Genomic DNA, 20,320 nt, shown 5'->3' on the forward strand with positions numbered 1-20,320 from the left:
ACGGATGACAAGTAAAAAAGAGCCGCCAGGTGCTAAAAAATAAACCTTAGACTCAAACGTTAGAACAGGCTTTCCCCCGCAGCACGCCGTGTAATAAATACAAAGAAAACGGCGGCTGTTACAACTTATGTCTAAAAATGTATAGTTTCATGCATCGGTTAAAACACTCGACTCCAGCTACATGACGCGCAGCTGGAAACACTTCCAGCAAGACGAGCTGCCCGAGATTCACAGAATTTACAGAAAATGTTACATTTTTGTGATTTATATCGTTATCGGACGATAGAATTCTTATATCGGGATATGAGATTTTGGTCATATCGCACAGCCCTAGTTTATGTGTAACCTGTGAATATTGGGGTGCTTTGTTTATTTTTTAAATGTGTCACATGTATTTTGTAACTCTTTGTCTCACAAAGTAGTTTGAGCTACTTTTTAAAAGCATCTTTAGTTGCTCCTAGTTTAACTCCTGGCTCTAGTTTCTCTAATACTACCTGAGCATGTCTGTGAAGATGCCCCTGCTTTTCAGTAATCACTTTCAGTCACACATTTTCCGGTTATATCAATCATAATCCTCGTGACCCGAGACCATGTGAAATAGGATTACATCCTTGCCACCCACACACACACAACCCTCCCACACACAAACGCACTCTTTGAAGTGAAGACTGATATGGCTGGAGATTTGTCCTTTCATAGCGAGTCAGATATTAATGTTCGTTTAATTGCCTAACATGACTGAAGGAATGAGGTGTGTGTATGAGTGAGTGCTGTCCATGTGCACAAGTTGTGTAAGCTTATTAGCAGCGCCACTGGTCTGAGGAGGAGATTGAGGTTAGTCTAAGCCCTAATCCTCGTGGACCTTATGCTTGTTATACAGCGACAAAATCCTGGCTCCACCCCTTTTGCAAAGACACACAAGAACACACACATACTCTCACACACTCACACACACGTGCGTCACAACAACACAGTTTCCCTGCCTCCTTGTTTACTGCTCAGCTCCATCTCAACTCTTCCTCTCTTGTCTCGCTCTCAGGAGGAAAGCGAAAAAAGGGGAGGAAGAGGAGGAGGTGGTGGGCACTGTGGAGTAGTTTCCCAGTCGTCATGACGACCTCACACCCCACCATCCTGCTATCTTCTTGTTACCACGGTGACCTGATCCCGTTTCATCTCCGCTCTTCTTGATGATCCGGATTGGCTCGATAAATAAGTGCGATCCGGGAGTGCCTCTTCTTATTTCAGGAACGAGCTTGCGGACGCGAGAACAGATCCCACGGAGGGACGCAGATTGGAGGACAGGACTGGGAATGCTGTGGGAGTAACTCCGGAGCGTTGCCTGGAAACAGCAGCATGCCAGTACAACAGATAACTGTGGTTCCGTCCAGGGACATAGCCAACAATGGCAAGAGTGCTCTTCGCTCCAAAGACAAGACCGAGGTGAGTCTCTGACCTCGAAATTTCACTAAGGGTGAGTAAAGGCTTTGTGTGACCGTTGTGTTGTTGTTTTTTTGGTTAAGGCTTAAAAGTAGCATAAAGTTGGTGATTTAAGATTGCAAAAAAGTTGTTTCTGCTGTCAGAAGGCTGAGGTAAATCGATTCAGTATTAATCTTGTGGACATTGTGTGTGTGTGTGTGTGTGTGTGTGTGTGTGTGTGCGCGCGCGCGCGCGCGCTTCTGTGCGTGTTTTTATCAGCCTTCAGTTTCAGTTCCCAGGCTTTTCAGCTCACTCACTAAACAACACACATGTACAGTATAGATGTATCACAGATCCTTCACTTGGGGTTTGGTGCTTTGAGGTAGAGCCTGACATCATAGCTATCATATCACAGACTGAAGGATTAAATTACATCACATCAGTTCACAGCAAGTAAAATATCCCACAGTGACACATCATGGCACACACACAGCTGTAGGAGCTGATGGAGCATAGCTCATATACGTAAGCATTTTTCATGCAGGAGAGCTCGCTAAACAAATTGAATGGTCAAATTTATCATCTTGATATTTAAGCTGTATACAATTTTAATATAGCATCAACTTATCCAAAATAACATTCCATCTTAAAATACTCCTTGATATCTGCAGTTCTTCAGTTGCTGATTAAAGTTTTCCACCATCAGAGCAATGGTTTCATAATGTCAGGAATGGGCCTAAACTTGACCTCACTTCACTTCATGGTATGCTGTGGTACAAAAACTGCTACACATCTGGTCACAGGTGATAAAGTCAGATGCATAGCATAGTGCTGTATTTCTCTGACAGTACTGATAAAGAACAGGATGAGTATAATGCCCATACATTATCTAACAAATAATACTCATACATAATTTGTTGAATAAGTCTTCCCAGGCTAGTTTCTTTGTTTTTGATATCCCCCTAATCATTACAAATCTGCTTATGAAGCGAGAAATTGCTGAAATAGCTGTGCCAGCTTCCTCAGGTTGGTGCAGTGTTGTGTTTTCTTCTTAATCTTGTAGAGCAGTCCCAAAAGTATACAGACTTTTGGAAATGTTCATCATTTCATTACATTGTGGGGGGGTTTTTTTGTTTTGTTTTGGGTTTTTTTGTTGCAATTTTCCTCTTTTTTTCAGTTGCAGCTGAGAACAATCCAGTGAAGAAAATACAGTTAATGGACTCAAAGTTAATCTGAATAAATCAACCATGATACATCATGTGTACTGTTTGGTTACACCAGTGGTTTAAGGCTGGATTTGTGGGGCACTTCCACCAGAGGAACCTTATCCTGCTTCTATTGCAGAAACACCTGCAATAACTGTAATATCTAAACATTGGTGTTTGTACAGTAAGCTGTTCTGATCTTGTTTAAAAATGTATTCTACTTTTACCACAGGGATAGAATATTATTTTTGCACCATCAGTGTGATTCCTTGTTAGTGAGCTCTTAGCCAAAAACTTCTTGGCATGGTGTGCAGAGTGTCCTTAAAAGTTTGAGGAAAATGGATAAGAAAATAGCAGATGAAGAAGTGGCAGGCCTAAAAACTATCTGCAGCAGATGAACACTATCTGAGAGTCATGTACTGAAGAAATGGGAAAAAAAATCCAGCAAATACCTGACACAAAACCTGAGAGATGCATCCGGACCTTCAGCAGATCCATCTACTGTTGGAAGGGTTGCTGTCAAGAAGTCATTCTTTAGGAAGGGAAACGGGAAGAAAAGGTTGAGGTATGTCAAATTGCAAAACAACTGCGCTGAAAATCAGGGGCAACAGGTCTCATGGAGTGATGAATCCAAATGTTACATTTTTGGTTCAAATTACCATTACATAAGGAGGAGGTCAGGAGAGTCTAGGGCCTTTTGTAATGTGGAGGTGGAGGCTCTGTATGGTTTTGGGCTGCATTTCAGCCGGTGGTGTTGGAGATCTTGTCAGAACTGATGGATTTGCAGTACTACATGGAATAAATGGAAATACAGTATATGAAGTAAAAACAGAGTTTGTACAATTTTGGCAAGCTTGTACGTCAGAATTTAGTATAACCACTTTTGATCATCAGCACAGCCTGAACTCTCTATTTCTTGTAAGTTTTCAAGTCGTCTTCAGGAATAGTTCTCCAGGCTTCTTGAAGAACATTCAGAGCTCTTCTTTGTATGTTGGCTGCCTTTTGTTCTGTTCTCTGTTGAGAAGATATCACACTGCTTCAGTAACGTTGAGGTCATGGCTCTGATCCATGACTGATGGTGTTTTATCGTCTGTTTTTCTATCCAGGTATGTTTTCACTGCATTGGCAGTGTTTTTGGTGATCTTGGTCATGCTGAAAAACGATGCTGCTGCTAATCAGACACTTTCCAGATGGTGAGATGCATAGTTGTTACATTTGGATTTCCATGTTTTTAAATGCTACGGCTTGTGCTTGTAAAGCACTGAAACACTGTTCCTTTCTACCGTTTTGATCTGCATCTTAAGACGATCTGTTTATGGTTGATATTCGGCTGAAGTTTCAACAAAAAACAAACAAAAAAATATATTGTTGGAACAATCAGAACTTGATAATAAAGTCAGGATTTGCTGACAGTTGTTGGTCAGTTTGGTCTGTGACTCTGGGTTTCTTATGGAATTGTATCTGTTGTTTTCACCTGAACTTTCACTGTGGCTCAGTGAACACTTTGTGTTATAAAGACACAAATGCTCTGAGGTTGTTTAAAGCTGGAATTTTGTCAAATGCACCGCTTTCAAATATAAAGTGTGCAGCTGCAGTGTCACGGTTGGTTGTCTAAATGTGGCTGTAGGTGTGTTTGATCGTATGCCAAACTACAGAACCAAAATACATCCCTCAGTCCATGCTACATCACTTAATCCCCTCTGAAGAAACATGCACATGTCCACACACAGACTCGCCAGAGTTTCTGCTGTGCATCAGAGCCAGAGTGCCAACAGAGGATTCGAGGTTCAGGTGAGCGACAGCAGTACGCTACCTCTGAAACTTCACTTCATTACTGGAGAGCTATCAGTTATAGCTTATAGAAGCTAAATCTAGAGGAATTATGTGTTTTGCTGGAGTCTTATGATGGTCAGTTTCTTATTGCCCTCTTTTGCTGTGGCATTTAAAAGTTGATGCACTTAAAAAATTTGATGTCGTGTATTTTCTCTAAGAATTCATGACCAAAGTATTTTTGTGAGTGTTTAGCCCTGATATTAGGAATTGTAGAATAGCATTTGCTCTTATATCTTTGAATAGTATTTTTTAATCTCTGTTATGTGCCAGCCAAAGAATTGAAGTGTCAGTACTGTACCAGTGCTATGAACGCAGTCATTATTATGGTATTATGGTGCTTTATGCTCGTCTGCTAAGGGTAAAGCTTCTTTTTGCTTTTCTCTTGATTAACCTTTGTTGTCACATAGATGTATTTCGAATTGATGTAATGTCCTTTCGTTTAGAAAGGCAAGAAACTGTTTTACATATTCACACAATGAGCAAGCTAGAAAACGTCTATAAATACACAAAGTGTGATTTTGTCTGCTAGACTGCTGTTGTGCAGTTAGACACATCTCACCCCTTTATCATGTAAAGCATATTGTGCACACGTGCTTTATAAAAGACAGGTTAACTATCTGGGTCTGTGCAGTATTTATTTTTAGGTGTAGGACAAACTTGTGCTGCCTCCCTTGTTTTTGGCCTCTTTTCTTACCTGAGAGGTGCTTCTTCTTTATTTGTACGTATGCTCCATCAAAGGAAGTGTGCTTGAATTGTTTGGGCTTTGTTGGCCTTAGAAGGGTGAAAGACTCAGTTGCAGGGTATCGATAAGTTGTAGCAACTCACACATGACGTGTTTTGGAACTTTATCTATGAGTTAAGGTTGGTCCCAGATGTGTTTAGCCTAGCATAGCACAAAGACTAGAAGCAGGAGGAAACAGTTGGCCTGGCAGGCTCAAGTCTGTTTCCTGTTGATTTCTTTTTTGTTGTTTTAAGCAATGTTAAACACTATTTAGAGCAACAGAATGCAAGAAGGAAAATGGTATTAATCGCCCCATCTATTACTTTTTTAAAATAATAAAACAGCACATACATGTCCATGCACGTCTTTTCCAAAAGATATTCTAGTTTGGTAAAATAAATCAGTTTTGTTGGAGAATGTCTGCTTTAGCCCACTGGTTGTGTAGCTGATGTTGGTTGTGTTTTGGGGGTAAGCATTAATGTTAATGGAAAAAACTCCAAACAAAATCAAGATCTCATTATTTCCTTTCATAGCTGTAGTCTTTGATCACCCACTTCTGGGGGGTTTTTTTGTTTGTTTTTTTGACGCATTAGAGGTTTACCACAACACGGAAACCAACCTGACTGGAAGGAATTACACGACTCCCAGGCATCAGTAGTTGTATCTTCTTAGAAATACCCTTTTTATTATGAAACTTTGGAAAGATGATGTGAGTAATTATAACTGGTCACATACATGTGAACACGTGTCCATCTCCTCTAAAAGGCAGAGGAGTGTTTGCTTTGACTCCAAGCAGGGCTGCACTGATTTAAAAGTGGCCATCAGAAAATCCCTTGATCAGCTTAGATGATGCAGTTCTCTGCTTGTCAGTGTCTCTTATTTATTTCAGTGATTTTCACAGAGTGTACCTACAACTGTGGCTGTGTATGGGCTGATGCAAGCTCAGGTTTTCCTATTTTATGTCAAGTATTTAAAAAAATAGATCTATGGAAAAACCACGCACATTTAACATTCCAACTTTGAACTCCACAAACATCCTGTAAGATACATAAAACTTAACAAATCTCAGCCCTTTAAAGTGTCCACTTTCATACTGACAGGTGTTATAGATACTCTATAATATATGACATTAGGATCAGATGGGTACTGGTTTTGGGAAAAGTTGCAGTTACATCTTTGGTTTTAGGATTTATTGACAGAAAGGAAAATACAGCCAGCTTTATCCATGATGTCCATTGTCCTTTTAACTCCTGCCAGTTCATTCTCCACTGCCCACCCACAGCAGTAGCAGACAGTTGGTAGGTTATTAGCTTGAGCTCATTGCATGTATGATACTTAAAACAGTATCCAACAAATATCTGCAACAAAGCCAGATTTAATCCCATAATGCAGGTGCAAAGGTCCATGTGGCTGAGGATGAAAGCGAACCAGAAAAATAATTGCTCGCTGTGACTGCTTCGGTTCATCTGCATTACTTATTCAGCAATCTGTAGCTTTCCCAACTCACAACCAGCTGATTTCATTTGAATTGAGCCATGTTGTTGATGTGGTTCATACGTAAAATAGAAGCTAGGTTTCAGTGATATGATGGTAAGAATTTTGGGATCAGGACAGATCGAAAGTGTCTGGAAAATAATTTGGCACCAAATTATTATGGAGAAGATATTTTCCTTCTTGGTGGTTTACCAGCTGGTCGTCACTTGGTAGCTCCCACTCGCCACCATCTCATTGGTAAGTAAAGCTGCTGCAGGCCACAGATGTCTGCTGGCGAAGCCCAAGGTCTAATAGGTGAGTTCAGACAATCAGCGCTCAGGGCAGATTCTAGAAAAAGTGCCTTAAGTTGCCTTTAAATAGAGACACATTGCAGAGCAGCATCTTGTGCTCTTAGCAGGACAACCAGGTAATAGGATTGGCTGGCTTTAGCTCAGGTCACAATGAAGCAGCAAGGACATGAGGCTGTGCACGACTCTTGATGCTGGATTTTCATCGGTAAACACAGTAGGACTGATCAGCGCTGAATACCTGCTGGTGTTAAAAGCAGCTTAGTTTGATTATTGGAGTTTTGTTTTTATTGCAGATTTAAACTTTAGTGTCTTTTCTACAAAAACAGACACATTTCTCACCTCGCCTATTTTTGGAGGTCTTGGTGTTGGGTGGGTGGGGGCACGGGGAAGATTTAAACTTTAGTTTGAACGTTAACAGCATGCCTGATGTGTGTAATCATTTGATTTAAATTATAATGATTGCAGTTTGAAGGTGAAGCCGCCAGGTGATTTAGAAGTTATTGCTAAAGCTATTATGCGGCATTCATTTCTCAAAAAAAAAAGAAAAGAAACAAACAAATATAAATGAAAAAAAAAAACCCTTTTGCTGCTTTTCTGTGCATTAATATTCACCTTCCTGAACTTGACATGGGCATATTTGAGTAGTTTAAAAGACTTTATCTATCATTATCATACACAGAAAAAAAAAAAAAAAGCAGCAGCAGCTCTGCAGCAGATTGCACTAACACATATTCGGGTGAATCAGCCATTAGCTGAAGTCGACACAAGGGCTGTAAAATATTGTTCCAATATGATTTTATGGTTCTGTCTGGTGTTGTGTGCCAAAGAAATCATTGGTTTAAAAGCCTCAGGCTCCACAGCTGCTGCGCACTATTAAAGCATCACATCCTTCAGCGTGTTTATTGGGCTCTAATGATTTTCTGTCTCTCCATCTCCCCTGCAGGGGAGGAAGGCACCTGGGCGCTCAGGGAGTCGATCCAGCAACATCTCCAAGGTAACTGTTAAATATCGGTGCTTAAAGCATTAAAATTAAGGTCACAGTTCATAGTGTACGATAGCATTGCATGGGAAAGCACAGTTTGATGTACGAGAATGTGGTTAGGGTGTGTGTCACACTTAGAGTAGAGATGGATGTTCACAAAACACCAAGTGCACACTGATGCATGACTCACACAGAGTACTCAATTTTCATTTAAGGTCCATTAGTTCAGATTTCTCATATAAACATCAATCATCATTTGAAAAGCTACAGATCACTTTTTTTTTATCACATCTATAAGTCTTTTCTATTTTTTTTTTCGCACGGCCTTCAAATAAATAAGGCTCGCTACCCTCACGCTGGTTTTTAGCAGCACTAGGCAGCTGTTTTTAACAAAAACAACATCACCGGCTGAAGACTGTCTTCAGTGTATTCCGATGAATCATCTGAGACTAAACCCGATTTGAAAGTAGAAATCATAACACGGAAGTTAAGTTTTTTACATGACCAGAAATGCAGCTCAAATAGCTCTAGTTACTCTACTTTTGCCAGAGGCGGAAATAAGCAGTTTTTTGTTCACATATTAGCTAAAAGAGCTTCAAAAAGCAGCAGCGATTTACAGTATAGTATGGGTGCATAAATGAGGTGCAACCTACTCAGTGTCACTGATTATTGAATGCAAGCACAGTGGAAGAAAACTTTTTGCAGTGTGTAGGAGAGAATCTAAAAGCTGTTTTCCCTCAGAAATTAATGATTCACCTTCAATCTTATTGTAGTATTTTATATATATCTACTGTCTATATTTTATGCATTAGGTAAGTTAAATTGTCAGTACCTACAGTAAGAGTTACAGTAAAGGGTCACCCACATGACAAATGATAGTACATTAAGGAGTATGTTTGATACTCAAATCTTAGGGTTTTGGGTATTTCAGGAGTACCTTCTACAAAAAATAAATGAATAAAAAAATTAAAATGCAACCACATTTGAGCACCAGTAAACATTTACTGGCACCTGATTCATAAAACAATGTGTGATTGGTTGTTTAGTAACTCATAAGTAATTGTAGAATGCACTAAATAGAGGATGTTGGTGGTTGCAGGCTAGCAACTCGACTGCAGGGCTCACTACAGCCTCAAGGACATCCATAACACCATCCGCTCAGGACATATGCAGGTAAGATTGGCTTCTCTTGCAGTTACAGTTACCTGGGAAGAGAGACTCCATTCCTTGACTATCTGCAAATATCTGTTCAGACATCTCTTTTAAAGCCAGGAGCAGCCAGCCTTCTCTCTGTGATATTAACATGCACACTTCTCTTCTGAGTGGGAGACTGAATTAGCATGGTCGGCTGCACCCCAAGGGCATAACAAACTTAAAATGTGTGCTGTGGCGCTCCCATAGTGCAATCAATGGGGGGGAGATGACTGATTGCAGAAATGGAAACCTTCAGCTTGTTACACCCACTGGTGCCGTGTTGGCCACACTGACAGGCTCAGTCCTTTGGCTTCATGGTCGAAACAAGCCTGTGTGTGTGTGTGTGTGTGTGTGTGTGTGTGTGTGTGTGTGTGTGTGTGTGTGTGTGTGTGTGTGTGTGTTAGCACCTTAATTTGCTGTCCTAAGTTCAGTCCATGTCCACTGCCTGCTTGTTTGATTATTTAGTCTGATCATAAGCTGTAGTTTCCATTCTGTTTCCTATTATCCATTTCCTGTTTTGCAGCGGCAGCTTCTGTCCAACTACTCTCAGCTTCAAATGAAACAGAAGCTGTGTTAGCAACCTCTAATAGCAAATAACTCTTTGTTATCTACATTAATTAAAGAAGAATGAGATATTCTGTGATCATAACGTGTTTCCAAGTATAAGAGAGAAATCATAGGCAGCCCTAATTCTGTCACTTAGAAATTAATCTGAATGACAGCAGAGAATATATAAAGAGAAGTGTCATTTTACCGTAAATACACCAGAAAGCCTGAAAAAGAAAAGAATCAGTGTTGCAATGGTGTAAAGTCCAGTTACTTGTTAAGTAATCAAAATCAAAAATGGTAGCATAAATTGTTACTAGTAAATTGACTAAACTTAATCTTTAAAATCATGCAGCTATGTTTCAGCCCATTGCTTTAGTTATGACAGATTTATGTTTTTCCATCTTGTTTCACTTTATTTCATCTCCATCTGTGTGTGAATGTGTGTGTGTTTAGTTCTGGACAGCTGACCCGCTTAGAGGAGGATGTGTCTGAGTCACGCAAACACAAAAAGCACACGCACAACTCCTCTGCAATGACGGTCACTGGCACCACTCTGGGCTCATCGGCTCAGGCACAGAAAAAGCAGGTGAAGCGACGTCACCGCCGCAAGAGAAGCAGCTGCACGGCCATCGACTGCGTGGAAACCAATGGCAAGCACGACCACAGCGACCGGAGCCTCAGCTCTGACCGTAGTGAGCTGGGCGAGAAGAGGGAGCACTCCTTCAGGAACCGGAGGGATCTCCCGCCTCGCTTCCGGTGCACAGGTGCGCCGCATTCAGACTCCTCTGAGGATGAGGCGTGCCGCGAGAGCCGAAGCTGGAGCAAAGAGAAAGCCAGAAGAGCGCGCCGCCGCAGCGGGAGCAGCCGGGACAGGGAGGTGATAAACCCACACAAAGGAGGAGAAGACAAAGCCGAGATCATGGAGCTGCAATCTGTGGGCTCAGATGAAGGGAAAGAGAGTCAACCTCTGATGGAGGACAGCAGCGGCCTTAAGAAGCGCCACAACCACGGGAGCTCAGTGAAGAGAGACGGCCATGCATCGCAGAGGGATCGATCGCAGGGCAGAGATAAGGATACGAAGAGCTACAAGTCACAGAGCCCAAGAGGCAGCTCCTCATTGGCCGACGACGGCGAGGAGCTCATCACCAAGAGATACCAGGAGAAGGGTTCAGGGGGCGGGGATATGTCAGTGCCCACACTCCAGAAACACTGTGGTGCGAATGGGAACACACCGCATCCCTGCTCTGACGACTCTGAGCTGGAGGTCTGCAGGTTAGTTACATAAGTGTGAAAACTGATCATGTACTGACCCCAAGTTTATCTTCATTGCCCAGATGAGGCCAAACAAACAAAGACAAAGAGAGGCACTAAAATAAAACAGTGCAGAGACTGCAGGTCATTTCTCCTCCTTCTGTCTGTGTGCAGGATCTGCCACTGTGAGGGGGACGACGAGTGTCCGTTGATAATGCCCTGTCGCTGCACGGGAAGCCTCAGTTTTGTTCATCAGGCCTGTCTCAACCAGTGGATCAAATCCTCCGACACTCGCTGCTGTGAACTCTGCAAATTTGACTTCATCATGGAGACGAAGCTCAAACCTTTAAGCAAGGTACGCCGCACACACTTAGGTCTTCCTGAAAAGCGTTAAGCGCTGAGATATGCAGGGCAGTTCTGAGCGTGTTTCTCTGTCTCCCTCCTGTGTTCGCGCCTCTTTCTTCCAGTGGGAGAAGCTACACATGTCGAAGAGCGAGAGGAGGAAGATCTTCTGTTCAGTGCTGTTTCACCTGATAGCGATAGTGTGTATATTGTGGTCGGTCTACATTCTGGTGAGGAGAACTGCTGAAGAGATCCGACTCGGAAAGAACGGTCAGTGCTTTCCCTTCGCCTCCCCGCCGCTCACACGCCAGAGTCAGGCAGCATGCAGTACGGTCCCTGTGGTGTCTCCTTCACTGTTTGCATGTCAACACGTGTGTCCATAGTTACATGTTGGATACTATTTCTCACCACATGTAACATAAACAAAAAGCCTTCTTTTTTTATTATCATCTACTATGATCAATGTGTGGATCTATATTTATAATTATAATTAAATTGTCTGCTGATAGTTTGTCTTTTTTAAATGAGAATTATAATTGAATGTCACCTTTCACCCACTTACTTCACTTTCTTTTTCTGGGTGTGCGTAGCGTTTGTTAATGCACCCTATGAGCCATAAAATCCCTCAGATTTCATATTCACCTCTTCTCTTATAGAATAACCGACAAATACACAGAATTAGTAAGAACTCCTAAAATGGGTGCATTAATGTGTGGGTGTTGTTTTCCTTTTCATTGATTCATTCATACAGATGGCATGAGTGAGTGGAAAGGAGTTTCCACTCACTCACACAGAGTAGGTTTAACTTCTTTAATGTTTCTTTTCTGGTGTAGTCAGTTACTTATGGCCGGTATTGATGTGGGTGGAATGGATTTATACAGGATTGTAACCATGCAAAGTGTATTAGCTTCAACTCTACTGGTACAATATGTCAAAGAATACAGTGTGCATAATCCACTCCCAACATGCCCCCACAGCACCCCACAGGGTACCTTTAACCTGCAGGTATGCCTGACTCTGGTTAAGTGATTTTAAAAAGTTTCGCCTGTTTGGGTATATTAGGTACATTATACATTAGGTGTTTTACTGTGATAGTCGTCCCTAAACATTAGACACATTAGGCGTCCTGCTCTAGTGTGGAAGACGGACTTTGCTTTTAGACATCCTCTGAAGAGTTAACTTGCAGTTTCTCAGACAGTTTATAACATTTGAAAGTCTCAAAATAAATGTGTGAAGCTGCTGAACTGAGCATGTTTAGCAATACTTGTGGTATGTGGCCAAGTAACTACATCGCGCTTGCCATATTCACAGGCCACTTTATTAGGTACATGTGTTCAACTGCCAATTAAAAGAAATATCTAATCAGCCAATCACATTGGCTGGTTAGATATGGTCAAGATCATCTGCTGATGTTCAAACTGAGCATCAGAATGAAGAAGTAGGGCCATTTAAGTGACGGGACGCCGTCATGGTTGTTGGTGCCAAATGGGCTCATCTGGGTAGTTCAGAAACTGTTGATGGACTAAGATTTTCCCACACAACCAGTGTGCAGCGGTTCTATGGAACGAAATTCCTTGCTAATGCCACAGATCAGAGGAGATGGGCCAGACTGATTTTGTCCCCTTATGAGAACAGTATGCACATCTCCTGATAACGCACCATGTCACACAATGTTCAAATCAATGTATTAACTGTACACAAATGGCCTCCACAGTCACCAGACCTCGGTCCAAAAGAGCAGCTTTGTGATGTGGTGGAACGAGAGATTCACATCACGACTGTGCAGCTGACAAATCTGCAGCTACTGTGTGATGTTGTTGTGTCAATATGGACCAAAATGTGTTTCCGGCACCTTGTTGAATCTGTGCAACGAAGAATCAAGGCAGCGGTACCTAATGAAGTTGAAAGTCACTGTTAACGAATATAAAAGAGCTTTTAGTTTAATGTGTCATTTTTGTGTTTCTGGGGAAATTAACATTTACTGAAAATGTTTCAATTTTATTATAATCAGATTTTTATTGCATTAACATGCAGTAAAAGTCAGTGTTACCTTACTGAACAGAAATCTTTGCATTTTTCAAGTAAACTGTCGCCGCTGGTGCATTTTCTTTTGACACTGGCCAAATAGTCTTTCTGGGACTGTTTGCAGGAAAATCTTTGTCAAGTCTGCGATGTGTTTACAGGAAGTTATTTTGACAAAGGTGACACATTTTTTGGTAATTCTAAGAGAAACACCTACCAAATTTATTGGAAAGTGAAACCCAAAGACCAACTGTCTGCAACAATAAGGTTTCAGATGTTATACTTCAAAGACAGGAAGGTTCCCACTGCAGCCTCGGAGTATAATCTCAACAACATAATAATAATAATTTTTTTAAAACAGCCGGATGGAGAAAATCACTTGGAAACTAATGCAAAAGTAATTTGCATGGTACACTACTTATACCTGAAATCTGTGAGATGAACACTCTCAGGAATGTGAAGATGATGCGATTGTTGATCAGTATCCTCTGATCCACGAGTTATCCTTCAAGTCACAGTTAACACCCCTCAGTGCTCTTCTACATTCATGGTTGTGTTCAGTGGTGGTGTGTGTGTCGTGTTGTGTTTACGATGTAGGACGTAAGAGTAGATGCAGAAAAATACATATGACCTATAAAATCATAAGCATTAATATTTAGAGTATTTCTACAGTGTTTGCACAATAGAATATTTTCTCCAGAGATTAAAAAGAGAAATCGCTCTTGATTGCAGCCGAATTATGGAGAGTTTCTCTTCTGAAGTACTATACGCCGCAGGGTAAGCACAGCTCTGCACATGCCACCATCTTGACCCCTCACACGTCCGCGAGGGGCACTAACAGCTGCTGTGTGTGTGTCGGTGTCCTTTCAGGTGTGCTGGAGTGGCCCTTCTGGACTAAGCTGATTGTGGTGGCCATTGGCTTCACGGGTGGCCTCATCTTTATGTACATCCAGTGTAAAGTCTACCTGCAGCTGTGGCGCCGCCTCAAGGCCTTCAATCGCATCATCACTGTGCAGAACTGTCCTGAGAAGGACCTGCACAACCCCCAGGCCCGGCAAAGCACCATCGCCAATGGCAGGCATGAAACCGTGGAGGTGCCGGTCAGCCAGGCCCCAGCTCCGGCAGCTCCGATGGACTCTGACACGTCAGTGGAGGCTGCCGTGGCGCCGGCGCAAAACCCTGTTTGACTTATCTCCTCCTGCTCCGAGAACAGTCCCTAATCCCACTCTGCTCATGGTAATGTCAATGAGCACAGTGAGATTTGGACTTGTGCAGTGTTGTAATGTTGTTCTCAACTCCAGTGGGTGCTGTTGGACAAACGAACTGATCCAGTCCTTCGGTGATCCAGAAAAGTTGGGGTCAGAAGGGCTTCACGAAGAAAAGAAGAGGGGCAGAGTGTGGAGAGAGGACAGAAACAAAGCCATCGGCACAGAACGCTCGTAAAGACCGTGTTTTGTGGTTTACCGACACTATTTTATCCCAGTATGCACTTTCTCAACCTGCACTGATATGAGTTAAAGATGTGAACACTCTGCAGATGCTCATCAAAGGTCTCAGTATGTTTCAAATGAATCACGCATATGACTCGTAATCAGTCCCCACATCAGCTGACACTGTCACACATCCACAAGGCGGGACAATTAATAAGCTGCTTCAGCTTTTACCACCCAGCTTCTCTGACCTGCTTTCACTGATGCTGCCACTGTTCTGTGAGGGGGACTTGCTGCTGCTCTTGCTGAGAGCTGGGAAGTCCCAGAAGAGAGCCTACACAGTCCTGATTGGCCCAGCTGAAGCCTCGCATGAATTGTAGAATCAGAGATGCAACATTGTAGCAGATAAGGGCTACTCTGAAACGCTCCAGATTCAGTCACTGCAGCCACGGTGCTGACTCTGAGATCTGTAACACATCTGTGCCCCTGGTGTTCACTGAGACTTCTCCATTTAGAAGTTGAGCTGCTGTCGTATTTTTGAAAAAAACATATGGACCAATCACTTTACATGAAGTGCAGATCTATGACCCGCAGACACACTACTCAAAAGTTTTTAATGAATTTGGAAAAGTTGTCAAAAGTGAGAGTGAGGCAGGATAAAAAAATACAATAGCTTGAGTTTGTTTTAAACCTGCCTGATCGGGCCTGTGTGACAAGCTCTGAAGCATACTGAGACCTTTACTCTCCTTTTGGACAATCAGGTCTTCAGACACCAAAGAGTCAGATGTTATAAGTAGAGAAACAGACCGTAAACTGAACCTTTAGCTCAGTCGGAGATCTAAAAACGTAATAGTCTGAAAGTTATCGTCAGATTATTTGTTAAAATAGAAAGTCTACAGTAGCCCAGTCGTTTGCAGCTTCGGAGGTCCTGAGCTGGACAACCTTTATTTATATATCGATGTAACTAGAGCTTTCATGGTTTCCCCCCATTCATGTTTTTACATTAGATTATGAGCATTTCTCTTGATTCGAACCAACACAAAGTCGGCCTACTCAAAGCGACTGTTACTCACACGTGACCACTTTTATAGTCTCGATTTGGTTTCTCACCTCACAGAAAATACAGTTTCCTCTGTGTTTTAAACCCACCGCAACCGCTATTTTCTAAATAAAACAGAGCATTCTGGTTACATGAAACGCATATTTGTTTGTGCAATAAATGATGAATGTAGAAACCTCTGAAAGGCTGGTGTGAAGTCACTGAGAAACTTTTAGCAGGAGTTCAGACTGGAAAAAAAAAAATCTGACTTTGCTATTTGAGGCTGTAGCACCATCTCGTGGACGGTCCAGGAATAGCAGCAGCATTTTCTCACACATCACATTAAGTGTGCTGAAAGTCTTAATACTCCAGCAGGTCCAACATGAAGAGTCTCAGTGGGAGTCTGAAATCTCATCCATTTGCTCACTGTCCAAATCGCTTCCATCTTCCTCATTATCATCATTCTCCTGATTCTCCTCGCCCTCGTGTTTCTCCTCTCCTTCCTTCTTTGACTCTAAACTTTTGTTCGAGACCTTGCGCAGTTTAATATTCGGAAGTTTCTTCAGGTCCCCAGTCCACTCTCTGCAAAATTTAAAAATGCAACAATACTAATGACCAGTCTTCAAAATCGAATCATTTCAAGTTCAGACTTAAGAGTCCATGTATGCACTTTTATCAGCTGATCAGCCAATCCGTGAAATGATGGAAGCTGAATAATTATAACATCTTCTCAAACAAAGAGAAACAAGAGGTTGAGTTTAGCTCATTAAAGCTCGTCCACTCACCTAAAGGTCTTCAGATGTTTTCCGTTGATGATGTCGGGGATTTCTGAAACACCGCAGCAGAGGATCAGACAGTTTTACAGCCAGAGGTGTCTATAAATTACTCGTTTCTTTTTTATTTCTTTTTTTTAAAAACGAGGACTCACCGAAACCGACACCCTCAAACTGTGCCCGCTCTCGCTCGATGGTCTGTTTGATTACGGCCTCTCTGGCGCCATGGAGACGACCCTGCCGACCTTTGATCCCATTCATGAGTTCAATCTGCTCAAGTTCAGAGTCAAATCTGTGGAGGTATCTGAAGACAGAAAACATACTACTGTTCATACACTTTGTTGCTTCATTTTATTTTAGGATACATATACAAGTATTTCATGAGTTTAAAACACTTTCATTGGGGGAAAAATATAATTTATGCATAAAGTCAATGTTTACAGTATTTAACCTTCTTCTTCATGAGATCTGCAGTTCTTTGTGGTGTGCTGGATATCAGTGTCCGGGCAAAATCCTGACTGATTGCGATTCATTCCTGGCTCATCAGTGCTCCAGGTTCATCACAGGTTCTGGGGTTCTGCTTGTTCACGTTCAAGGACTGTAACTAGATTATGGTGGCATTAGGATCTAGGTAGTTAATTTGATGATCTTCAGGCCGCTTAATTACCATTTTTTCCTCGGGACACGGTGCTCCTTTGTGCTGGAAAATGCAAAGATTGTCACCAAACTGTTCTGGGAGCGATAAAAGAAGCTGGTCTTTTAAGATGTTTTTATTGGCGACAAACTGATCAACTTGGGAACACAATCAGGATTTTCCCCTGACATGGATATCCAGCACACCATAGAGAACTGCAGAAGTTATGAAGAAAAGTCAGTGCTGTAAATTCCTTGCTTAAACTGTTATTTATGTGACCACAAAAGACTCTGAAACTCATAAAACACACATATGATTGATCTGTATCTTCATTTCACATAAAAAGGAATACATTCGAATAAAAACTGCACAAAATTAACGCCACGGCTCAAACTTTTGGTTGTGATTGTTGAAGGTGATGGTTTCTGTTTATAGTCGGAGTGGAACCGACCAATCATGGTAGAGGGGGTTGGGTTCATGCAGGCTGGAGAATAAAACGAGGGCTGTATTAGGGCTGCCACGATTACGTCGACTATCAAAATTGTCGACGACTGATTTAATAGTCGATGCGTCGTTTGAAGCTTTGTAAGATCACAAAAGACACAGGAATAATTAGTAAGATTTAAGAGTGTAATAACGGACTGAAACAGAAGATGGCACCGCTGCATGTACAAGGATGCCAGCTGCCGTTACACCCCGAAGAAGAAGTAGCTCTGTCCCAGAATTCATAGCGCAGCCCAGCTCAGTTTCCAACAATGGCGGCAGCTAATTAGTTTTAATATTACTCTTTCTGGGTCACAAAATAAACGTTTAACATATTTTCAGGCGAGAATGTAGCTGTGTAAACCTCAAATATCTGCTCAGTTTATCAAGACACCACATATTTTCAAAAGCGCGCCGACGTTTTCGGAGACGTCTGTTAGCGAATAGCTGGATAGCTAGCCGGGGGCAAGGCTAACTAGAGCCTGTGAGAACACCGAAATCGTTTTCAAACCCACCGCCGTCTTTCGCTACTCAGGTTAAACATATATAAGTCACTGAGATAACTTAAAAATGTTATTGTTTGGCTTTTTTTAGTATTTTATTTGTTCCTGAGTAAATCGGTTTGGCTGAGATTAAAGTTATAGTTTTTACACAGCTGAATAAACGTCAAGCAGACAACTGATCATCAGAAGTGTGAGATGCTCCAGAATTTACTCCAGTGTCCTGTTATATTTTAGATAGCAAGGAGTTTATTAAACTTCACCGAGACAATCTGCAAATTTCATTAAAATTTAATAAACTATCATCTTGTCTTTATTTTTAGTTAGCACATACCTTAAACACTTAAAGCTGTAAGCTAATGATAGTTATATAAGAGCAGATGCTGCTGGTGCAATAAGCTGTAGTTTTACGTCCAATGGATGATGATCTGATTAGTCGACTAATCACAAAAATAATCGGTGACTAGTCGACTATCAAAATAATCGTTTGTGGCAGCCCTAGGCTCTATTTGCCCAAATGAAATCATCACCTGCTGTCTGATGACATGTAGCGTTTTGTAAACAATGGCCAGCTGATGGATGATGAAGTCTCAGCCCTGAAAACATGAACCACTCTCACCAGAGACTGGGGCAGCTCACAGACTGGCTGATGGGCTCACAGTTTAATGCATGTACGGGCTCTCTCTCTCTTTTTGTTTGTGCACTTCCAAATGAAAAATAATGTACTCCAAATTCAAAATGAACATAAGCCCAGAGCCAAACCTCTCAATGATGTCGCAGGCGTCTTTTTTTGTGTAAGTCGCCTTAGCTGGATCCAGCTCACTCTGAAACCACAAGAGCTTCTCACCTGTGATTGGAGATACAAGAAAAAAAGGAAAGAAAACATCAATAAACACCTTTTTCTTTTTTGCTCTTGCAATAACATGAACGAAAAGCTTGCTCTCACCAATGTTGCTTAGACGAGTAGCTTTCTCAGTCTTTTGCCTGCAGCATCAGAAAGAAACCAGTTAAACCTCCTTTAAATCATCACACAGACGCTGTTTACTTCACACAAGAGGTTAAAGAAAACTGTCAAGGCAGGATGAAGTGTCTCAATCAGCCCAAGTTACATTTAATAACATGTCCCTGGAGCCACGCTCGTATTTGCATCTGCAGACTCGCAGCGCGGAGGCGGAGACATGGCAAGAGTTTAACACAATGCTCAAATGTGAGGCTAACAACATGCTATTGATTCGTTAAGGTGAGCTGATCTCTGCGGCCATCTACAAACCTCTCTTTCCTCCTAAGTCTGCACTCCTCTCGGGCCATATAAGCTGCCTTCCGGCTGTACGGATGAACCACTTTCTCCGCAGGTTTTCCCCTCTGAATCTTCGGCTAAAAAACACGACGAGCTCCGATCATTTAGAGGCCTTTTATTAACGCTACACAAACAGAAAACCCCACAGTTCAACATACTCACCATTTTAACTGTGGAAACACGTGTGCTGCGGGGTCTGTTGACAGCTGGACCGGAAGTGGTCCGTCTTCAAATTAAATCCGGACGTCGTGCGGGGAAACTAGAGAGGTTCCTCCAACTTAATGAGATACCTGTACTACTACTGCTACTAATAATAATACAATTTTAAGATGCGATCAAAAATAAATTGAGAAATTTATACACACACACACACACACACACACACACACACACACACACACACACACGTATATATAATAAGAAATTAATGAAAATTAATGAATTTTTCCTCTTCATGTTTTTATAATTAAAGAAATGTAAACACTGAAACAGACTGCACAATAAATATGGATACATTACAAATTCTGTAGCTAAATTACACAAAGTAATCACTCCATGAATAAAATTAAAATGATAAAGAATGGTGCTTTATTCTCCTTCTTATCCATTTTTTAAGTAAAACCCAGACATTTGGATCTGCTTCACTCCAATACTGATATTGCGTTTATTGTTGAGAAAACAAGTGTACTTGATTTGATCTATATCTGTGTTTGGCAAGATTTAGGTGCTACTCCTTGACTCAGGAATAAGTATCTGTAGAGAAGAGGAAATTATAATATCAACATTCATGTCCACACGGGTGCTGAATGAATGCAGCGGCATTAGTGGGACCAGTTGAGACCAGTCGCACTCCCCCTGCACTGCA

At 41.7% G+C, this 20,320-nt stretch overlaps 2 protein-coding genes across 4 annotated transcripts; one reads left to right on the forward strand and one right to left on the reverse strand.

Annotated features, from left to right (window-relative positions):
• Positions 1 to 869: 869 nt before the first annotated feature.
• Positions 870 to 15,399, forward strand: marchf1 (membrane-associated ring finger (C3HC4) 1). 3 transcript variants are annotated; one of them, XM_004549296.3, is made up of 8 exons: positions 870 to 1,440; positions 7,903 to 7,953; positions 9,041 to 9,114; positions 10,138 to 10,956; positions 11,110 to 11,290; positions 11,403 to 11,547; positions 14,032 to 14,076; positions 14,170 to 15,399. In XM_004549296.3, exons 1-8 carry the CDS (start codon positions 1,354 to 1,356, stop codon positions 14,484 to 14,486), a joined length of 1,719 nt encoding a protein of 572 aa, XP_004549353.1. In that variant the 5' UTR covers positions 870 to 1,353; the 3' UTR covers positions 14,487 to 15,399. The 3 variants fall into 3 exon arrangements, with proteins under 3 accessions (XP_004549353.1, XP_004549354.1, XP_076740920.1); XM_076884805.1 differs by having other exon boundaries at positions 1,382 to 1,471; XM_004549297.3 differs by lacking the exon at positions 14,032 to 14,076 and having other exon boundaries at positions 871 to 1,440.
• Positions 15,400 to 15,636: 237 nt separating this feature from the next.
• On the reverse strand, positions 15,637 to 19,750 carry tma16 (translation machinery associated 16 homolog). Its single transcript, XM_004549298.2, has 7 exons — positions 19,618 to 19,750; positions 19,429 to 19,532; positions 19,105 to 19,142; positions 18,921 to 19,005; positions 16,697 to 16,845; positions 16,554 to 16,596; positions 15,637 to 16,350 (listed from the first exon to the last, which is right to left on the reverse strand). The coding sequence occupies exons 1-7, from the start codon at positions 19,618 to 19,620 to the stop codon at positions 16,161 to 16,163; spliced, it is 612 nt and encodes a 203-aa protein (XP_004549355.1). The 5' UTR covers positions 19,621 to 19,750; the 3' UTR covers positions 15,637 to 16,160.
• Between the last annotated feature and the right edge of the window lie 570 nt (positions 19,751 to 20,320).

Source organism: Maylandia zebra, linkage group LG6 (assembly GCF_041146795.1).
Source record: "Maylandia zebra isolate NMK-2024a linkage group LG6, Mzebra_GT3a, whole genome shotgun sequence".
Lineage (NCBI taxonomy): Eukaryota > Metazoa > Chordata > Actinopteri > Cichliformes > Cichlidae > Maylandia > Maylandia zebra.